We start from the raw sequence: 20,099 nt of genomic DNA on the forward strand, positions 1-20,099 counted from the left end.
TCACTTAACACACCTGCCCTGTACATACTGCCTTCCACACTCACCTCCTTTCTGATTCCCTTCCTGTGAGGCTCCACCCCCTTCGAGAAGCCTTCTCTGACCCCAGATCACAGCAATCTGGACTCACATAGCACTTGGTCTCGGTATCACCTTTAAACAACATATTATTTTTATTGTGTGTCTCATCTCCCCAAATAGGATTTTTTTTTTAAGATTTTATTTTTCCTTCTTCTCCCCAAAGCCCCGAGTACACAGTTGTATATATTTTAGTTGTGGATCCTTCTAGTTGTGGTACATGGGATGTCGCCTCAGCATGGCCTGATGAGTGGTGCTAGGTCCATTCTCAGGATTTGAACCAGTGAAACCCTGGGCCGCCGAAGCAGAGCACACAAACTTAACCATTCGGCCACAGGGCCAGCCCCCTCAAATAGGTTTTAAGCTCCACCTGTTACACTTCTCTCTACCCTCTGTAATCCTAACACCTTGTACTAAGAAGGTAATCAATATATATTTGGTGGTGAATTCATTGATTCCTAACAGTGTCTGGCACATAAGGAGTCCCGAATAAATGGCTTTAAATAGTCACCAATGAATGAGGGAAAACAAAACATAAGAAACAAATTATTGAGAAACCTTACCCATAAACTGAGCGTAATCAGTTTGTCAGCTGTAAGAGTCTGGTAGACTCGAGAATACAATGCACTAACAGATCAAAAGGAGAAGATTTTCTCTTCCTTTTGTTCCAATAAACACAGTGACTTTGGCCTCCTAGCAATTATTTTAATACCCTATGTGCTTTCTTAGGTAAAATCCCCTTTTGATTTGTTGTTCTCCCACTGCAGAAGGGAAAAAATCCCTCCCATAACAGTCAAAGAATAAGTGAGGGCTTTTAGACTCTGGATATATAACAAATGGCTCTCTTTTGTGAAAAAGAGAAAGAAAAAGGGCACCAGAAGTGAGTCATTCATCAAGCAGTTGAACTTGCAACCCCGATAACATACCAAGACACTTCAACATTTAATTGCTGAGAGTGGGGAGGAGGGAGCTAGAGGAATGTGACCAAATTGACCCAAGAAGATGCATAAAGGTGGGTGTCCCAGGGGTTGGCCAAGAATCTGCAACAGATTTTTTTTTCTAATGATAAAGCACCCTTGAGATCAGATTCTTCCTTATTGCATATATCATTACATCCCTTAGGAAAAAATAGTTCTAAATACCAGGGGAAGGTCATGTCCAATATCATAGCTATCTAGTCCACGTTAAATTCCTTCCCTGATATGGAATCAGTCAAAAAAAAGCAGATGTCTCTAGCAGCTACTTGAGAAAGAGAGAATGTAAATGAATAGGTTTCTGTTAGGATTGGAGTTTCTGTCCAAGGGATCATTTATTCTCTATGATATCTTAAACTTCTCTCCAAAACGTTTCCAGGAATTGAAGAGTGGCAACGGGGTGTATTCTCATTAACTAGAAAGTACAAATTGAGGAAATTAATCACCTATGACAAGGCCTGTCTTGTTTTAACATGAACACCAGGAACAAAGCAAATTATAAGCTCTGAGCAAAGTGGTCACTGTGCCCAGACAACCAACAAAGCTTTTGCAAGAGATGCGTGATGCCAGCATCCTCCTGAGGGAAAAGAAGTGCTCGGGCACCAAGAACTGGGACTTTTCAAAAGATGCACAGCACTGGCAGCTCTCCTGTAGCCTGGCTTCCTCAGGGCTAGTTTCTCAGCCAATAACAGGGATGCTCAGCAAGCACTTCTGGGAAAATAACGACAATTACAAAAAATGGTGCAGACTATATCTTAACAACTGACCAGAGCTGGCAGAAAGGTATATACTGGAGAAATGCAAACTTATATTCCATGTATATGGGGTCTTATAATCCTCCAATATGAAGAACTCAGCTTAGTTCCTTCACCAGCCCCTTTTCCCCTGAGCCCATCACCATCGACTTGAATGTTCTTCCAAAACTGTCTGGCAGCTGGCTGGGGAGGCGTAACTTACTGAAGCAGCCCAGAGACAATGACTTTGGCCACGTTATTCACATCCCATTATAGGTTGTGTGATTGCTTTCTCAAAAGACTTTATAAAGTCGGAGTCTTCTGATTTCCTTTTATCTACTGGCCTTTGCTGAGTCTTTTCTAACCCTCTTGCCTTCATTTTTTTCTTTCCACCTTCTCTCATGATTCTATTTCTCCCTTTCTCACTATTTGATTCCCTTATTTCTGACAGTCAAAATGTCCAGGAAAAGGACTCAGACTTGTTCATAAAAATAGTTTACAGTTGTTGTGCATAATTTCAAACTTTTCAAAGGACTGATTCGACATGATTTTTTTAACGAATAAAGACTCTTAAACTTACACCTCACTCTAAAAGGCACCACGCTGCCCCGCTTTAGTCTTTGTCAACCCCAGAGGGATCTGCAGGCCAATGTCAAGCCACAGCACATCAAGGAGGCACAGATAAAATAGGAGGGAAGACGCATGGCTCATGCAGGCTGTTATTTGCCAGTGAGTCAGGATTAATACTCAGATCCTTCTGCGCTGGCTTCCTGGTTAGTCTGCTGTGAGTTTGCAGGGGCTATCAGAGCTTGAATTTTCCAATAGTAAACTGGTTCTTTGCTTTCAACTCTGCGAGCTCTGGTCCTATGGTGCTCACTGCTAAAGCCACCAAAATCCTAGCAGGGGACTCCAGATGCACCAAGGGTAAAACTGCCACCAGTATTGGGAAAATGAATCGGATAATAGCATGCCCCAATCATCTTCCCTTTTGCTTACGAGACTCATTAATATTCTTCACTTCAAAGACGAACAAAGTATAAACAAATATACAGAAATTTTCCTGTCAGAATGTCTCATAAATTCTGTCTGCCCATTGCCTCAGTTCTTCTGTCTCTGCCTCTCCCAACTCTGCAGGATTTGGGCCAGCTGCTCACCCGCCTTTAGGTTTAGCCTCTCTCCTCTATCTGAGCCAATCCAGGCCTGAAGCAGGAAGAACGTGTATGATCCTCCGCCCTGTAACAGGGCGCCCAAGGGGACAAGCGTGAGTTCAAACAAAATGACTCCCCATGCCCAACCGTCCCCCTGACTGCTCCATACATTCACATGCCCTCTATTTATATACAGGCATGTAGTGCATAACGACGTTTCAGTCAATGATAAACTGCATATGCAACGGTGGTCCCATAAGATGCGTACGATCTAGCCGAGGTGTGTAGCAGGCTATAACATCTAGGTTTGTGTAAGTACACTCGAGGATGTTTGCACAAGGACGAAACCACCTAACAACGCATATATCAGAATGTATCCCTGTCATTAAGCGACACATGACTTATAGAGAGCACAGTAAACACTGCAAGTTTTAACGGTGCTGAACTAAATAATAGTTAAAACACAATTCTTAGACGAAAAAAATCTTGGCACAATCCCTCAGACACTTTTAACTGAATCTGGCTGAAGCTTCCTCTCATGCCCATTCTAGCTGTGATAAACCCTGAAATACAATACCACTGCTATGGCTTAGGAGGTGAAACCAGAAGAATACAGGATATCTATTCAGCTCCCAGAAAGCCAAAATGGAGAGAGCCATAATCCATAATTGAGAATAGCTGGGATAAATGAGACCCACAACCCCGGACAATTCCCACATCTCATTATGGCCTTTATATTTCAAATTATTCCCTATTCATTTTTTTAAAGAGCTGAGTAGCACATACGACCAATTTGGTTTAGTCTTTCTTTTCCTTCCTTTGCCTAATGTTCAAGAGGTTTTAAAAAGAAATAAGTGTTTTTATGGTATGTGAATTGTATCTTGCTAAAAAAAAGAGAAAGTGGCCAAAATGTGAACAGCTGTGGATAAAAGAGAAAAAAAAAAAAAAAAAAGCAAAGAGCCTAGCTCAGCAGCAGCAGAGCAACAATTAGCTGGAGACAAGCAGCAGCTGTCCCCTTCAGCCAGGCCATGTGGTCACCAGGTTGCCTCAGACCCACCACCCACTCCATGAATTTATGGTTCCTGCCTGGCCCCTGTAAGTGGTGGAGTTTGCAAGCTCAGGGATGGAAAATATATAGCTAAACAATCAATCTTTAACTAATTTGGTTGAGTTCGTTTTTTACTGCCATTGTAACAAATCACCACAAACTTAGTGCTTCAACAACACAAATGTATTCTCTCACAGTTCTGTAGGTGAAACGTCTGACATGGGTCTCGCTGGGCTAAAATCAAAGTTGTAGCAGGGCTGCGTTCCTTTCTGGAATCTCTAGGGGAGAATCCATTTCCCTGCCTTTTCCAGCGTCCAGAGGCTGCCCACATTTCTTGGCCTGTGGCTCCTTCCTCCATCTTCAAAGTCAGCAACATAGCACGGCTTTCTGACCCTCCTTCTGTCCTCACATCTCTTTCTCTAGCTGTCCTCTTCAGCCTCTCTCTTCCACTCATAAGGACCCTTGTGATTACATTGGACCCACCTGGATAATTCAGGCTACTCTCCCTATCTGTTGATTAGCAATTTTAACTCTCCTTTGCCATGTAAGGGAACATTTACAGGGCCCAGGGGTTAGGACACTGACATCTTTGTGGGGGCCATTATTCTGCCGACCACATCAACCAATCTGTAGCTCATGAACTATGAAAGAAAATTTAAAGCATGCACTTTTTACAGGCAAGCATATTTTGACTTATAACATATGGGCTCCTAAAAAAGTTATATGTAAAGCAAATTATAATTTAAAGGCATTAGAGGAACTCACTAGTGAAAGGAGTCAAAAACCATAGAACCATTTTCTGACAACATGCACAGAATTATAACCTTCTCACGTGCATTTCTGAACCTGATAACTCTGACAGGAGATATATTACAATAAAGCCTTGCAGGGCTGGCCCCGTGGTTAAGTTCGCGCACTACGCTTTGGCGGCCCCAGGTTTCGCTGGTTCAGATCCTGGGCGCAGACATGGCACCACTCATCAAGCCATATTGAGGCAGCGTCCCACGTGCCACAACTAGAAGGACCCACAACTAAAATATACCACTATGTACTGTGGGGACTTGGGGAGAAAAAGAAAAAAAAATTAAATAAAGCCTTGAGTCTCACTCAGCTGGAGAGCACTGACAGTGTGCTGGCTAAGAGCATAGGCTCAGGCATCAGCCTGAGTTCAAATCCCACCTTGGTTCAAATCCCACCTCGGTTCAAATCCCACCTCTGAAAACTTGGAGCTGTGTGACCCTGGGTGAATCACTGAATTTCTTGGTGTCTCACTTGCCACATCTGTAAACTAAGAATAATAATAGTATCCAGACCATAGGGCTGCCATGAGGATTAAAGGAGACAGAGAACATATATGGTGCCTGGCACATATTAAGTCCTCAATAAATGGATTCTCTTAGCATCACCACATGCCGAGGCCCATGCTTAGGTACAGGAGGCGTAGAGGAAGCATCCTACAGCTTGGATTCGTTCTTTTTAGGGCTTGAAAATGAAAGTGAGAACAGGACATGACCACTAAATGGAAAGCAGCAGGCAAATATTAAATGAAGATAAACTGTGAGTCTCCCCTTGGTAGACACCCATGGTTTCTGCTTGCAGGCTGTGTGAAAGATAGAATGACCTTTAATACTTAATGCAAGTGTGAATCATCCTCAGCAAGCCACATGATCTGATAGTGAATATCTGAAAGAACAGTTATATTTGGTATCAGAGAATAATTTGTTTTTCTGCTCAGAGTCTTCAAGTAGCCGGTTGGTTTTACCCTCAGATTTTAATCGCTCTTCACAGCCTCCCGAATAAAAGCCAACCTCATGCCCGAGGCATTCAAGGCCCTGCACAATTTTATCCCTCTCTGTTTCTACCTTTATCTCACACCAACCCCATACACAAACTCACTATTCTGGCCAAACTACAAAACTCTCTAGTTCTGACGGCACTAAGGTACCACTTTGTATAGTAGTTAATTCAGTATGGTTCTTATCTAGACTGGAGGGTCTTGGAGGCCAGGGACCCCATCTTAGGCATCCGTATATTTTGCCACAGTGACCAACGTGTAATAAGCACCTAATTAATATTTGCTAAATAAATGGATTACCCTATCCTTCTACCCATCACATTCATTTCCACATAGGAACATTTGACGCCCTTTTGTTTCAAAGCTATTTTCTTCACTCAATTGACAGCCACCTTTTTAAACTTCCTCATTCAGAAGCTAATAATTACATTTCTTTTAAAAGTTGCACTTCTAAATTTATCCTGAGCTTTCAGATTTTGAAAATTCCATACATCTGTGAGAATCCTCTCATTAGAGATTTTTTTTGCTAGCGCTCAGATTAAAATCTTTTTAAAAGAAATATTGTTTCCAGACAGGCTACTCAGGACAATATCCTTAAAAGATGAAATAATATAATAACTACTTCTTACCTTCATGGTAACTGAGATGGTGCTATTTACATTTGCTTTATGCAACCAGCCTTGTTTTATCACACCACCCTTCTGAGAGCATAAAGACGAAGAATCCTGAAACAGAGTGGAAATCATCAGTGAAACAGCAGCCAGTCATCTAATCAAACATTTGAGAGGCACAAACTAGACCCTGCCCCATTTTCTAATTAAAGCATAAAGCTCCCCCCCACCATGAAGATGCCTGATTAAACTTGAAATTAACTACAGAATGAAAGGCTCTGTGCTCTGCACACCGTAGGCACTCAATATTTACTGAATCATATGCGCTGTCTTCTGGGAAAGTCTTCTGCATTATATAAACAGTCAAACTGCACTTCAAAATGTCACAGACATCCGGGCCATCTGTCCCAAGAGGGATGTATCAGGCAGGATAGTCTAGATGAATCACTACACCACATGCCCAGTGAGGGAAAAGCCACTCCACCAACATGTCTCCCAGGTGGGAAAACATGTTTATATACAAATCACCGCCCATTTCACTTGCTTTTTCTTAAACTCCATTTGGAAATGCAACAATTTAAAACAAAATTTTTTAAACACTCAGTAGTTTGAAAGCTGGCCACAGATCATTCAAAAACAATTTTTTCCCTCATCTTTTCTCAAGGAAATCTCTCTCAGCAGAAGTGACCTTGAAGAAACCAGTGCAGTTGCCTCCATCCTTACCTCATCTTTCTCGCAGTCCTCATCAATCTCAAATACATGATTGGGAATCTTTTCTGGTCTCAGAGATTTGCTGAAAATGCAAGAGAATTGTCTTAGAAACTGAACAGAAGAGACAAAAATCGAAAGCAAGATGAGTAGACTTCTTTCTCTCACAACCAAGAAAACACCAAGACATAAGAAGGAGTAATTCTTTTCTCCTTTCCAAACTCAGCTTCTCCCCTCTAACTAAACTTACATTACCTTTTACATAAGGACTCCCACATGTGCAGCCAGCAACAAAGACATAACTAAGTCCAAATACGTAGGGAGGGCAGAAATTGCCAAAGAATGTGGGCCAGAGCTGTTAGTGGTGACAGAACCTTATCTTTCCCTAGGTCAAAAAACAACATAGTCTAATTCTGGCTTTTCCATCTGTTTGCTGTATGCCCTTGGACTGGTCATCTTAGGACTCGGTTTTAAAGGTTATCTTTAGGATTTGGTTTTCTCCTCTGGGAAAGTGCTTTGAAAACTATAAAAGGCCACACAAAGTCTTCTTTCTCCAAAACATTTCCTGTATAATATGCTGCGAGGTTAGCAGTATCATGGATGAGAAAAGTGAGGGCTCAAACAGACTGAGTGACAGGCCCGAGGTCATCCAGCTAGTAAGTGGCAGAAATAAGATTTGAACCCCGACAGTCTGGCTCCTGGGTCAGTGTGCCCACAACAGTCGTTCAACTCAACTGAAAGAGATGCACTTTGGTCAAGGGATGTCTGGGGTCATCAAACCGAACCAAATACCTTCTAGCTTTTTCACTGACACCACTGGAAAATGCTCACTACAGTATCCAGAATCAAATAAAGATGATTTCATGGTCAATATGGATGATCCAAAGCCAAAAAGTGAACTCAAACATTTTGGAAAAAATTTCAATGAGCAAAGTCAAAACATATTCAATTACCCAAGATACACTTACCAAACATGCTGGTTGTGTGAGGCTTTGCTTTATTATAAATCATAAATAAAAAGTTTCACAAGTGGTTTTAAAAAGGTAAAACGTTTAATACCTCTCCTCCTGAAGGTTCCCTTGAATTCCAAACTCACCACGGCAACATGCGGAAGTCCCCAGAGAAGTCTTCGTACTTGTAGTTGACCACATGCCAGTCTGTGCTGTAGGTTTTGATACACTGAAAGAAAATGGGAATCTTTCATTTGAAAGGCAGGAAAAGTACGTATACATCCACTTTTTAAAAGTCTGGTAATAAGCTGACAGACTTTTAAAAAAATCACTTGGGGATTGCTGGTACTAGAATCTTCCTTTGGGGATTCACTATGTCTTCCTAAACCAACCGGTGGTAATAAATCCCAATTTGTATGCTCTCTTGAACACCCTGAGTCCAAGTTAAAAGAGTATTCAAATACAGAAAAAAGACTCAGAACACACACTACTTGTGAAAAGGTATTTAAGCTGTATCCTCTATATCGCATCATATAGACTTGTTACGTAGCTCAGTTAGGTTATAATTTATTTTCCATTTACACTAAAGGAAGAATATTTTAAATATATGATGAATGTTCTTCTGTGGGCTTTGAGCCTCTCACCTCTTTGACAAACAAACTCTGGGCCCTTTTCTCACCATCTTCGGGTACAGTGGACTGCACCGTTCTGCGCTGACGACTTATTACTGAGATCTAGAAGACAAAGAACATTCTTGCTATAAGAACTGGCTTGGAAAATGCAGGCTTTTTCTTTAAAGAAGAGCTTGTGAACTCACAGATATATCTTCCATTGGAAACATAAGCAGGTCTCTGAGGGGGTCACTGTAAATCTGGGTTTTTCTTTGAGTGATAACATTCTCATAGTCCAAGGGCTCAACAACTTTGGTCTTTTCCTTAATAAGAGACAAAAAGAATGTTAATGTGGTCAAACTCACAAGAGATAAGCTCTTCTCTATGTGCTACAGATACATTATTTCACAAAAGAAGGGGATTATTGATGATGATAACCACTTAAAAGGAGACACTTTGACAAGAGAAACATTCTCTATAACTAGACACACACATCAAACACATACGTACACACACAGACCTCTCCGCTACAAACAAGAGTTCTGGAGAGACAGCACTGTACTCTGCCTATCCAGATGCCTTCCAAAAATTTGAATTTAAGCGAAAACAAAAAGTGGTATATTTGGAAGCCTGTCAGTTGATATTTACCAAATATGCGCTATTCACTAGGTGACTGAAGGAGAGAAAGTATCAACATTCATGTGCCTACTCTGTTCCCAGGCACGCTCTCCAAAGGATGTATCAATTTCTGGCATAGCTGGGGCAAGCGTGAGTACTGGAGATGCTTGATCCAGTGGACAGGGCATGAAAAGGTGAGGTTCCAGGTGGCAAAGTCAGTGGATCCCTGTCAGACTTCCAGGCGACCTGACCACTGATAATAGGGCCCCAGCCAGAGGCTAAGGTTACAAGGAGCAGGGTCAGTGACTCTGAGAAATCCAGGATATGATAAGAGTAATAATAGTTAGCATTTACTGAGCCCTTTCTATAGGCCAGGTACCAGGCCAAGTGCTTTGTCTCCATTTTCTCATGTAATACTCACAAGAACCTGATAAAATAGGCTTAATCTTTGTCCCCATTTTACAGATCAAGAAATCCTGGACTCAATTCAGGTAAAGTTACTTGCCCACCTTCCGAGCTCGAATTCCAGCCTGGGTCTGTGATTACAAAGGCTCTGTGCTTTCCACCTCATGCAGACTCTCCTCCCCTCAGAAATACATGAAGATACCAATGTGCAAGGTACTGAACTTGGAATAGGAACCCCTCACCTATCTTCCTGTCATCTTTTCCTGTACTGAACTCACCATGATCTGATACACCATCGATGTGACCCCTCTGCCTACTTAAGGGCAAGGATTTTCCTTTATTTGTTTACTGCTAGAACCCCAGCACCTAGAATGGTACCTGGCACATGGCAGACGTCCAATCATTAATTGTTGAATGAACTTTGAGATATCCAGATGCAACCAGAGCCATGTAACAACACACTATTCGAAACCAAGGTGAGTATATATTAGTGATTTCTAAGAATATGTTTTACTTCAATAAAATTATTTTTCTTAAACATTTTCTAATAAAAACTCTAAAGAAAGCTTGAATTTAAGAGCTGTTAAAACTTAATATCATAATGGATGAATTTAAGATATATTGAAACAGTATCATACTGGAATAGGGATTGATGGGGTTGAGGGCAGGCCGCCCCAAGAGGTGCCACTCTGGTCTGCAGACTATTTCGAGCTGAAGACAATGAAGCCTCAAAAGACTCAGGAAGAGCATCTGACCTTGCCCCCCTCAAACTGCCTAAAGGACTCCAACATAGAAGGCCCATTCCAGGAAGGAGCTCATATCAGTGATAGCTACAGTATGATGTAAAACAGGTGTGATAAAAGGACACCAACAAACCACCAACAATCCCATTTTTGGGGCCCAGCAAAACCTGTTTAACAAACTTTTGCATTCCATCTCTATGTAGATTGTCTTCCTCCCCTTTGAAGTCCCAGATCACTATGTCCTCCTTGTCTGTAGCTGAGGATACTTAAACAGGCGGACTCAGCCAGATGGGTGGGTTACTCAGTTTCCTCTGGGTTTCTCCCATGTACACATGCTATTAAATTTTGTTTGATTTTCTCTTGCTAACCTGCCTCTTTGATTATTTGACCAGCCATGAGAACCTTAAGGAAAAGCGGTGGGGGGAATTCTTCCACTTCCCCGACAGGATCATATTTATATCTGTGTACATAGTATCTAAGGCAGTCCCCAGTACACTGTATCCACACAATCTTTTGAGAACAGTTTTTATAGACATTTTTTTTTTAATTTTTCCCTCTTCTCTCCAAAGCCCCCCAGTACATAGTTATATATTTTAGTTGTGGGTCCTTATAGTTGTGGCATGTGGGACGCCACCTCAGCATCGCCTGATGAGCGGTGCTAGGTCCACGCCCAGGATCCGAACCAGAGAAAACCTGGGCCGCCAAAGCAGAGCACGCAAACTTAACCACTCGGCCACAGGCCAGCCCTGAGAAAGGTTTTTATACACAGTTCACAATAGGTCACAGCTAGAGCACAGTTCCATATCTGAGGGGCATCTCAGAGTTTCCTCTACACGATTACTTAGAAAGATCAGAGTACACGGCTCTAACCAATGAGAATCAATGTTCAAAAAGTCTGAAAGATCCTAACAAAAACAGTATGGAGGTTCCTCAAGAAATTAAAACTAGAACTACTATATGATCCAGCAATCCCACTTGTGAGTATCCAAATGTTCACTGCATGTTCACTGCAGCTTATTCACAACAGCCAACACATGGAAACAACCTAAGTGTCCATTTACAGCTGAATAAAGAAAATGTGGTATACATATATGGAAAGGAATGTTATCCAGCCATGAGAAAGAAGGAAATCCTGCCATTTGCAACAACATGGATGGAGCCAGAGGGCATTATGCTAATGAAGTAAGCTAGACAGAGAAAGACAAATACCGTATGGTATCACCTATGCGTGGATTCTAAAGGAAAAGAATAGTTGCCAGGGGCAAGAGGATGGGGAGAATAGGGAGATGTTGGTCGGAGGGTACAAACTTTCAGTTATAAGATGAGTAAGTTCTGGGGATCTAATGTACAGCATGGTGACTGTAGTTAATAACACTGTATTGTATGCTTGAAATTTGCTAGGAGAGTAGATCTTAAGCATTCTCCCTCACCCCCCAAAAAAGTTAACTCTGTGAGGTGATAGATGTGTTAATTAACTTGATTGTGGTAATTGTTTCACAATGCATACACATACTAAATCATCACATTCTACACTTTAAATATATACACATTTTTTTTTAAAGATTTTATTTTTCCTTTTTCTCCCAAAGCCCTCCCAGTACATAGTTGCGTATTCAAGTCGTGGGTCCTTCTAGTTGTGGCATGTGGGATGCCGCCTCAGCATGGCCTGATGAGCGGTGCCATGTCTGCGCCCAGGATCCGAACCGGCGAAACCCTGGGCCACCGAAGCAGAGCTTGCGAACCTAACCACTCGGCCAGGCCCCCAAATAGATACACTTTTATGTTTCAATTATACCTCAATAAAGCTGGGGGGAAAAAGATCCTAACAAAGACAAACTTCATTTCAAGTCTTAAAGTTGGATTTGTAGACCCAGGAGATCAAATGAAGCAGACCATCCCTATCATGTCTGTGAATACTCGTGCAAAATGAGTTGAAATAGAAGAAAAATTTCTATTTGGGAACCCAAGAGATTTTCTGATAGGAAAATGTGACCCCCTTGTCCCATATCTACCATGTCTTCATGGCCCCAAGTGAAAGAAAACTGCGACTGCAGCTTCCAGCTCTAACACTCAGAGTCTGGGGTCAATTTCTCAGAGAAGTTAGATGAATAAAGCCCCAGGGAAGAAGGCAAGCCTTAGACACTGAAAATAATTTCAAAGTCTTGCTTTTGGTGCCAACTATCCTACCAATAGAGATTGCGAAAACAGTCCTCAAATCTCAATGTTTAACCTGTGGAATTAGCATCTGTTAATCTCTCTCTACAATAATTTCACCAGTACCCACCCCAAGTAACTTTGAAAAAGAAAAAAAACCCCTTCAGCTTTCTAATGTAGTTGTCAAATTAATACGGAGAAGCATATCTCAAAATGAATCACTTGTTTAAATGTACAGAGTATGCCTTCTAAAAATGAAACTTACAGCTCCCCGTGTGTTCTGAAGGCCAGAAATTCATGTCATAGAAAACAAGGTTTCACTTTTCATGCAAAACTGAGTATTCTGAGCCTTCGCTCCTACTTCCTTTGTCAAGGGTAGCACAATAGTAGAAGGTAGGGTGGCTATTCTTGGTCCTATAAATCTTCCTCCAATAAAAGATGTAGGCCTGTGAATCAGGCTTCCTCTCTCTTTTTTTTTTTTTTTTGAGCAAGATTAGCCCTGAGCTAACTACTGCCAGTCCTCCTCTTTTTGCTGAGGAAGCCTGGCCCTGAGCTAACATCGTGCCCATCTTCCTCTACTTTCTATGTGGGACGCCTACCGCAGCATGGTGTGCCAAGCGGTGCCATGTCTGCACCTGGGATCCGAACCGGCGAACCCCGGGCCGCCAAGAAGCGGAACGTGCGAACTTAACCGCTGCGCCACCGGGCCGGCCCCCGGCTTCCTCTCTTTAAGAAGAAAAAGAGGAGAAACTCAGCCTCTCCTCCAACCCCTCAGCTGCCTCCAACCCACATTTTTTTCTCCACCCCTCTCCCAGGCAGTAACAGCACAATTCAAACTGGAAGTGGAAGAGAGAGGCTACAGTAGGAGCCAGCCCCAAAGAACCACACCTCACATTTCCCTTCCATTAGGATTCAGTTATAACTCTGTTGGCATCAGAGACAAGGAGAACCTTGACTCTTAGAACCATCGTGGTTTAATGGTGGCCCTGCCCTGTAGTCTAGAACATATCCCTTGTCTAACCTTCCTATTTGGCTTTATCATTTTATTTTTAGACTTAAAGAGTTACCCTTAATAAGGCTTCTATCACACACAAAAAGGGTTTTTCTCTCAAGTTTTTAATTTTTCCTTCCTGCCAGTTTGTGCACTGATTGGCCTGAAAAGTTCCTTTTTCATAACTCAAGAAAACTGTGTTATAATAAATGGCACTTTATAAACATTCGAGGAATAGCAAGGTCGCACCGTGTACTTCTCGGTGGCTATGTAGCGGTGCTCAGTAAAAGGCAAAAGCATTTACACACTCTAGAGAGAAGCAAGCATATGTTTTAGTCTTCTCTTCCTAAGTAGTGACAGGAAAACCATGAGCCTACATTTGGAACCTTCTCTGTTTTCACCCTCTAGAAAAAAAAATGGTTTGCCTTTGAAAGTTCTCATTCACTGACTCCTGAGCTCTCTTGAAATAACTTGCTAGTAATATTATTAGTATTTTTTCATTGTTTCACTTGAAGGTCACTTTGCAGTCTTAAGAAAACATTGTCATAGACATTCTACCCGTTTCTTACCAAAACCTCTCCAGTAGACAAGGAAAGTACTACCATTTCAACCTTAAACATGGAGAACCTGGCTCAGAGGTTTAAGATCAGCCATCTACACCTAGTAGCAGAACCAGAATTCAAATCCAGGTCTTCCAACTCCTGATCCTTTCTATTTTCCCACCAAGGTTTCCCAAACTTGACTTATTCACATACGGTCTTCAAGATTCGGGTCACATCATCTGCACTGTCATATACTTCATATTTTTCTTCCAATCAAATCTCTTCTTCATTGAAATACATTTGCCGAAACAGTAAGCTTTATATGACCCCCACAAAAGAAAACAACTCAGTATTTTCCTAATCTCTAGTAAAACAAAATTTTAAAATGTCAATCTTTGTACCACAGTTTGGGACACAGTGCATTCTACCAGGCTTACTCAGGCCACTAAGGACCAAATCTAAAAGGACTTCCACGGGTAAACTCTAAAACTGTGCAGAAATGCATGATTCCACAAATTGAGAGAACTTCCTGATTTTTTTTTTATTTTATTTTTCCTTTTTCTCCCCAAAGCCCCCCGGTACACAGCTGTGTATTTTTAGTTGCGGGTCCTTCTGGTTGTGCTATGTGGGAAGCCACCTCAGCGTGGCTTGATGAGCGGTGCCACGTCCGCACCCAGGATCAGAACCAGCGAAACCCTGGGCCACCGAAGCGGAGCACGCAGACTTAACCACTCCATGGGGCCGGCCCCTCTGATTTCTGACATAGAGTTAAAGGACAGAGATTGAAAAAAGAAACTCATCAGTACAGATTCGGTCACAGTCTGCTTCTTGGTCCAAAGACAGGAAACAATGGATCCCAAGTGAGAGTCACTAACAGCATCCAATGCTTAGACTTTACGATTTTGTGATGGTTCCTTTTTTTTCTTTTTGAGGAAGATTAGCCCCTGAGCTAACTGCTGCCAATCCTCCTCTTTTTGCTGAGGAGGACTGGTCCTGAGTTAACATCGTGTCCATCTTCCTCTACATTATATGTGGGACGCCTACCACAGCATGGCTTTTGCCAAGTGCTGCCACATCCGCAGCCAGGATCCGAACCGGGGAACCCTGGGCTGCTGAAGCGGAACGTGCGCACTTAACCGCTGTGCCACTGGGCCGGCCCCTTGTGATGGTTCCTGCACATCCACTATACAGGATGACCGACCTTTCATCATCCTAACTATATATGTATAACTATAAAACCAAGCTTGTAATCTTAAAATAAATATGTAAATATATAACGCGTGTATATATTCAATCATCCAACCACAGATGTATTTAAAAGCACACATTACTAGCAAGCCTATTTACGCTATCATTAGAAACCTAACCATATCATTTCAATTTCATTTAAAAAGCAGTAATAATTGCGTAATATTTCTCCGTCAACAATGCAAAATCAGCCTGGGTTACTTCTGCTTAGATATTATTCCAAGGGTCATTAGTTTACTGGTAAATCTTTTACTTTAGATACCAGTTCTCCTTAAGAATTCTAAGAATGTCTCTTCTGCAAATCTAAAGCGAACCCTGGCTTCACAGAATCCCTCCTATAGCGCACTGGGAGGGAGCGCAGAAGCAGGCAGAGAGCTCAGCATTGGGGCCCAGGCCCAATCCAAAACCCTCCCTGCACCACCACCACTACCAGCTCACTCTCCAAATTAAGTTTTGGTGCAAGGAGCACAGCAACAACTGGTCTAAAAAAGAGAATAATTTAGCCCAAAAGTTAGCTGAGCTGGTTTTTGCAGTATTGCGATCAGACTACAGTTTCAATGGCATCTGAACATATTTTTATTGAAAATAACAATCTTAGCAAAGAAGTAACACTCAAAAAGTGGGGGCTCCTGCAGAGCCTCTCCTTCCCATCATTCCTCCCTCTCCCTCCCTCGGGAATTTCTCCAGAACCCCCGGGCCTTCAGCTCCCCTTCTGTGTCAGACATTGTCCCAGAGTTTGGAGTGCTTTCTCCACAGAGAATATCTTAAAATAACACTTTGCACTCCAAACGGTCACTGGGGGCACACAATTTCCGGCAATGCAGAAAAGAAAGCGAGTTTGGTGTATGGCACATTAGCAAGTCTAAGGTCCATGCCCTGTGCTAGCCCCAGGCAAGGCAGAGATGAGAAAGAACCAGCCCCTGCCCTTGACAAGCTCACAGGCTAGTGGGGGAGGGGGACAAACCCCAGCCCTTCCAGTTGATCACAGAAGCTGTTGTAACTTAAAGCCCCACGTGGCTTCGGCGCATCTGTCATACCCTCTGATAGCCCCATCTTCTTCAACAGAGCAACTGCACAAGTGTTTCTGCGCTAAAGTGTGTGAGCCCATCTATTCCCACTTATAGCCAACAGAAGAATTTCCCTGTATGGGTATATGCGGCCTCTGATCATTTCATCTTATCTTTCTTTTTCATCTGTTGATAAATTCTGTAAGATCAGAGACTAGGTAACTGTCAAGAGTGGTGCATGAGCATGAGGAGCAATAAAAGTTGCGCTGTAGGGGCCAGCCCCGTGGCCAAGTGGTTAAGTTTTCATGCTCTGCTTCGGCGGCCCAGGGTTTCACTAGTTCTGATCCTGGGCATGGACATGGCCCCACTTGTCAAGCCACGCTGAGGCGGCGTCCCACATAGCAGAACTAGAAGGACCCACAACTAGAATATACAACTATGTACTGGGGGGCTTTGAAGAAAAGAAGAAAAAACAAAAAAAAGATTGGCAATTAGCCTTAAGCCTAGTGCCAATCTTTAAAAAAAAAAAAAAAGTTGTGCTGTGACTAACAGAAGTAAGAAACATCACCACTGTGGACTAGAGATTTCTAGTGGGGGACCCTACACAGTATGGCAACACAGATACAAGGAATATTTGACTTTGTTATTGACCTTGTCTATTCTAAATCATACAATTACCTTTTACCAGCTCATTTCTCTCCCTCTTTTCCAACAGGAACTCCAAGTCCTGAAGAAGCTTTGAATTAATATAATCTGATGATGAGGCGAGGGGAGGGAAGGCCATCTTTTCAGCTAGTACAACGCAACTTGGCAAAACAGACATGAACATATTTTAACAAAGATTGTTTTCCAGGACAAATCTTGGCACAAAAACCCAGATACAAATTGCATTCAAGACACTGACCTTTCTTACAGCAAACAACTAAGGGGAAAAATCATATTTTTCATGAGACCATTGGATCATGCTTCTTCCTAATCCACACTTGGCTCCCGTTATTCCTGACAGCCCGACCGCCAACCTCTCTCACCAACAACCCTTACTGTCTTTCCCAACCACTGTGGCATTTACTCACATACAGCACGGAACTGCTGTGTGAGTGGTTTCCTTATTAGTCTCCTTAGCAGGATCCTAAACACGTAGAGGAGGAAACAGTGCCTATACTTTCTCCACCCCTTACAATGAGCATTTACTATATACCAAGTCAAGCGTTTTATATCTATTATCGATTCTTTCCAAAACCCTCCCTGCAAGGGAGGGTCTTTTGTTATGCCCATTTTACAGATGAGGAAATTGACGCTCAGGAAGGTCCAGTGTCACACATTAGTGAGACAGGATTCAAACCTATATCTGATAGACTCCAGAGCCAGTGCTGTAATCACAATAAACATATGTGCACTGAACTTAACAAAAACAAAACATTTCCCCACCCTCGCTCCTACCACATTTTATTTCCTTACAAGGGCTTTGCATTCTAAGATCTGCTAACGCTTACCCAAACTACACTATCATTTTTACCAAAGTGAGATCTTGCCTTCTCATCCCCTGATGATGCTGAGCATGACTGGCTTAGAGGGCTTGTAATGTAATTGGATAAGGAGTTTTGCATTTCTAAGCTGTTGCTTCCAATTTAGCATTTGCCATCAATGAGTGGGGATTAGCACCTTAGGTCTTTTACTTTGGGGAAAGGAGTTGGCAGATTCATCCTCAAGTGGGTAAGAATCAAATTACAAAAAAAAAAGTAAGATATTGTCCAGGGACCGTGTCTAATTCATCTCAGTATCCTCCACAGAACTGAGGAGAGAGCCGTGAGAACTACAAAGCCAGAAGCTTTTGCATTTCCTGAGGGATAACAGGCTGAATAACACAAAGAGACTGACCTTACATGTCCATTTTCCAAGCCAAAATGGCAGAACACAGGCGAGAGGGACAAGTCATCACTAACTCTCACAATGAACTGTCAGATCCCAGCTTTCATACAGGAACCATTTACTCTTCTAAGAATCAGCAAAATGAGATTTTGAAGGTATTTAAATCCAACATAGAAACACTGAGGAAAAATAAAACTTTTTTTTCCTCTTTAGAGTTTTCACGTAGGAAGGAAATTTTTTTAAATGCCAAATTATTCCCCTTTTCCAATTCTATTTAGCTAGCTTTATAAATTCAAGAACTCCTTTTAAAAACCTACCAAAAATTTCTATTAGTTTTAAATCACCAAATAAACAAGTCTGTACACATACTATACGATTAGTTCGAACTCAGTGAACAAGTGTTTTGCATTACAGCAAACTCAAATACTATGCAAATAATCTAGATGATCTAGAAATGAATAAATAGAATTTCAATGACCTCCTCTATACCCCAAAATTTCATTTCAACCAATAATTATAACCTTACTCAATATGCTGGCTGTCAGGTAGGAAAATTGATTTGAATTCAATCACTCCTGACCTTTTGTGCTGACTTTGTGCTAATAATCATTTAAATGACTCATAGATAAGACAAAAAGAGCTCAAAATGAAAAGAAAGGCTTGAATAAATTAAGAGAATGGCAAAGCACCCTTTGAAAACTAAAAGAACATTGTTTCTATTCTTTAGCAAACCATTATTGACAGAAAAAAATGCACCTTGGTTATACATAACGGCTTTCTTTCTTCATAGACATACAAAATTATTGCAGATAATTCATTCATGCATGGAGCAATCAGACTGTACTCATTCTGTGCCCACCAACGAATTTATAATCTGCCTTGGATCTCGGTGCCCACTGTAAACTTGTAATAACAAAAAAAGAAATCTCACTGACTTTTTCCTGAGTTTTATAAATAGAACCGTAACATACCTTGCATTCTTAAGCAGGACAAAATGTAAATTAAAGTACACTGATGTTCTAGAGGTATGCGAATTTCGCCAGCTAAATTATGGACATTCACTGGCAACATAAAAGCCTAAAGGTCCTGTTTGTGTCCCTTGAACACAGCAATACAAGCCTATTTAGGTACAAAAGCTCAGTCATCTATAAAACAGCCACATATCATTTTCCACACTAGATCTGAACATCAGTCTACTCAGCCCATGAATTTGCTCCTGCAAATGGAGTAAAGAAAATTGATGGGCCCCATTTTGAAAATCAACCTTGACAGGGGCAAAAATGCACCTTTCTACAAATATTTTCATTTTCCATAATCAGTAATATTGAATCTATCCATTAATTGAAATTCTCTCTGCCTTTTTTGAACCTACCAGCATTTGCAGCTCATGGGGCTGAGGGTGGGCCGCCCCGAGGTGTGCCACTCTGGTATGCGGACTATTTCGAGCTGAAGACAATGAAGCCTCAAAAGACTCAGGAAGAGCATCCGACCTTGCCCCCCTCAAACTGCCTAAAGGACTCCAACATAGAAGGCCCATTCCAGGAAGGAGCTCATATCGGTGATAGCTATAGTATGATGTAAAACAGGTGTGATAAAAAGACACCAACAAACCACCAACAATCCCATTTTTGGGGCCCAGCAAAACCTGTTTAACAAACTTTTGCATTCCATCTCTATGTAGATTGTCTTCCTCCCCTTTGAAGTCCCAGATCACTATGTCCTCCTTGTCCGTAGCTGAGGATACTGAAACAGGTGGACTCAGCCAGAGGGTTGGGTTACTCAGTTTCCTCTGGGTTTCTCCCACGTATACAAGCTATTAAATTTTGTTTGATTTTCTCTTGCTAACCTGCCTCTTTGATTATTTGACC

The 20,099-nt window shown here is 41.8% G+C and overlaps 1 protein-coding gene across 2 annotated transcripts in view; it reads right to left on the minus strand.

The window, feature by feature from the left end:
- Window positions 1-20,099, minus strand: part of DOCK11 (dedicator of cytokinesis 11) — a 183,188-nt gene that overhangs the window by 129,130 nt on the left and 33,959 nt on the right. For both annotated transcript variants that reach the window (XM_046673239.1, XM_046673238.1), the window contains exons 2-6: window positions 8,861-8,977; window positions 8,688-8,777; window positions 8,190-8,272; window positions 7,109-7,178; window positions 6,404-6,499 (exon numbers count right to left, since the gene is read on the minus strand). In XM_046673239.1, the coding sequence (XP_046529195.1) occupies window positions 6,404-6,499; window positions 7,109-7,178; window positions 8,190-8,272; window positions 8,688-8,777; window positions 8,861-8,977 (456 nt within the window). The remainder of the gene's footprint in view (window positions 1-6,403; window positions 6,500-7,108; window positions 7,179-8,189; window positions 8,273-8,687; window positions 8,778-8,860; window positions 8,978-20,099) is intronic.

The sequence above is a fragment of the Equus quagga genome, chromosome 10 (genome assembly GCF_021613505.1).
Source record: "Equus quagga isolate Etosha38 chromosome 10, UCLA_HA_Equagga_1.0, whole genome shotgun sequence".
Classification (NCBI taxonomy): Eukaryota; Metazoa; Chordata; class Mammalia; order Perissodactyla; family Equidae; genus Equus; species Equus quagga.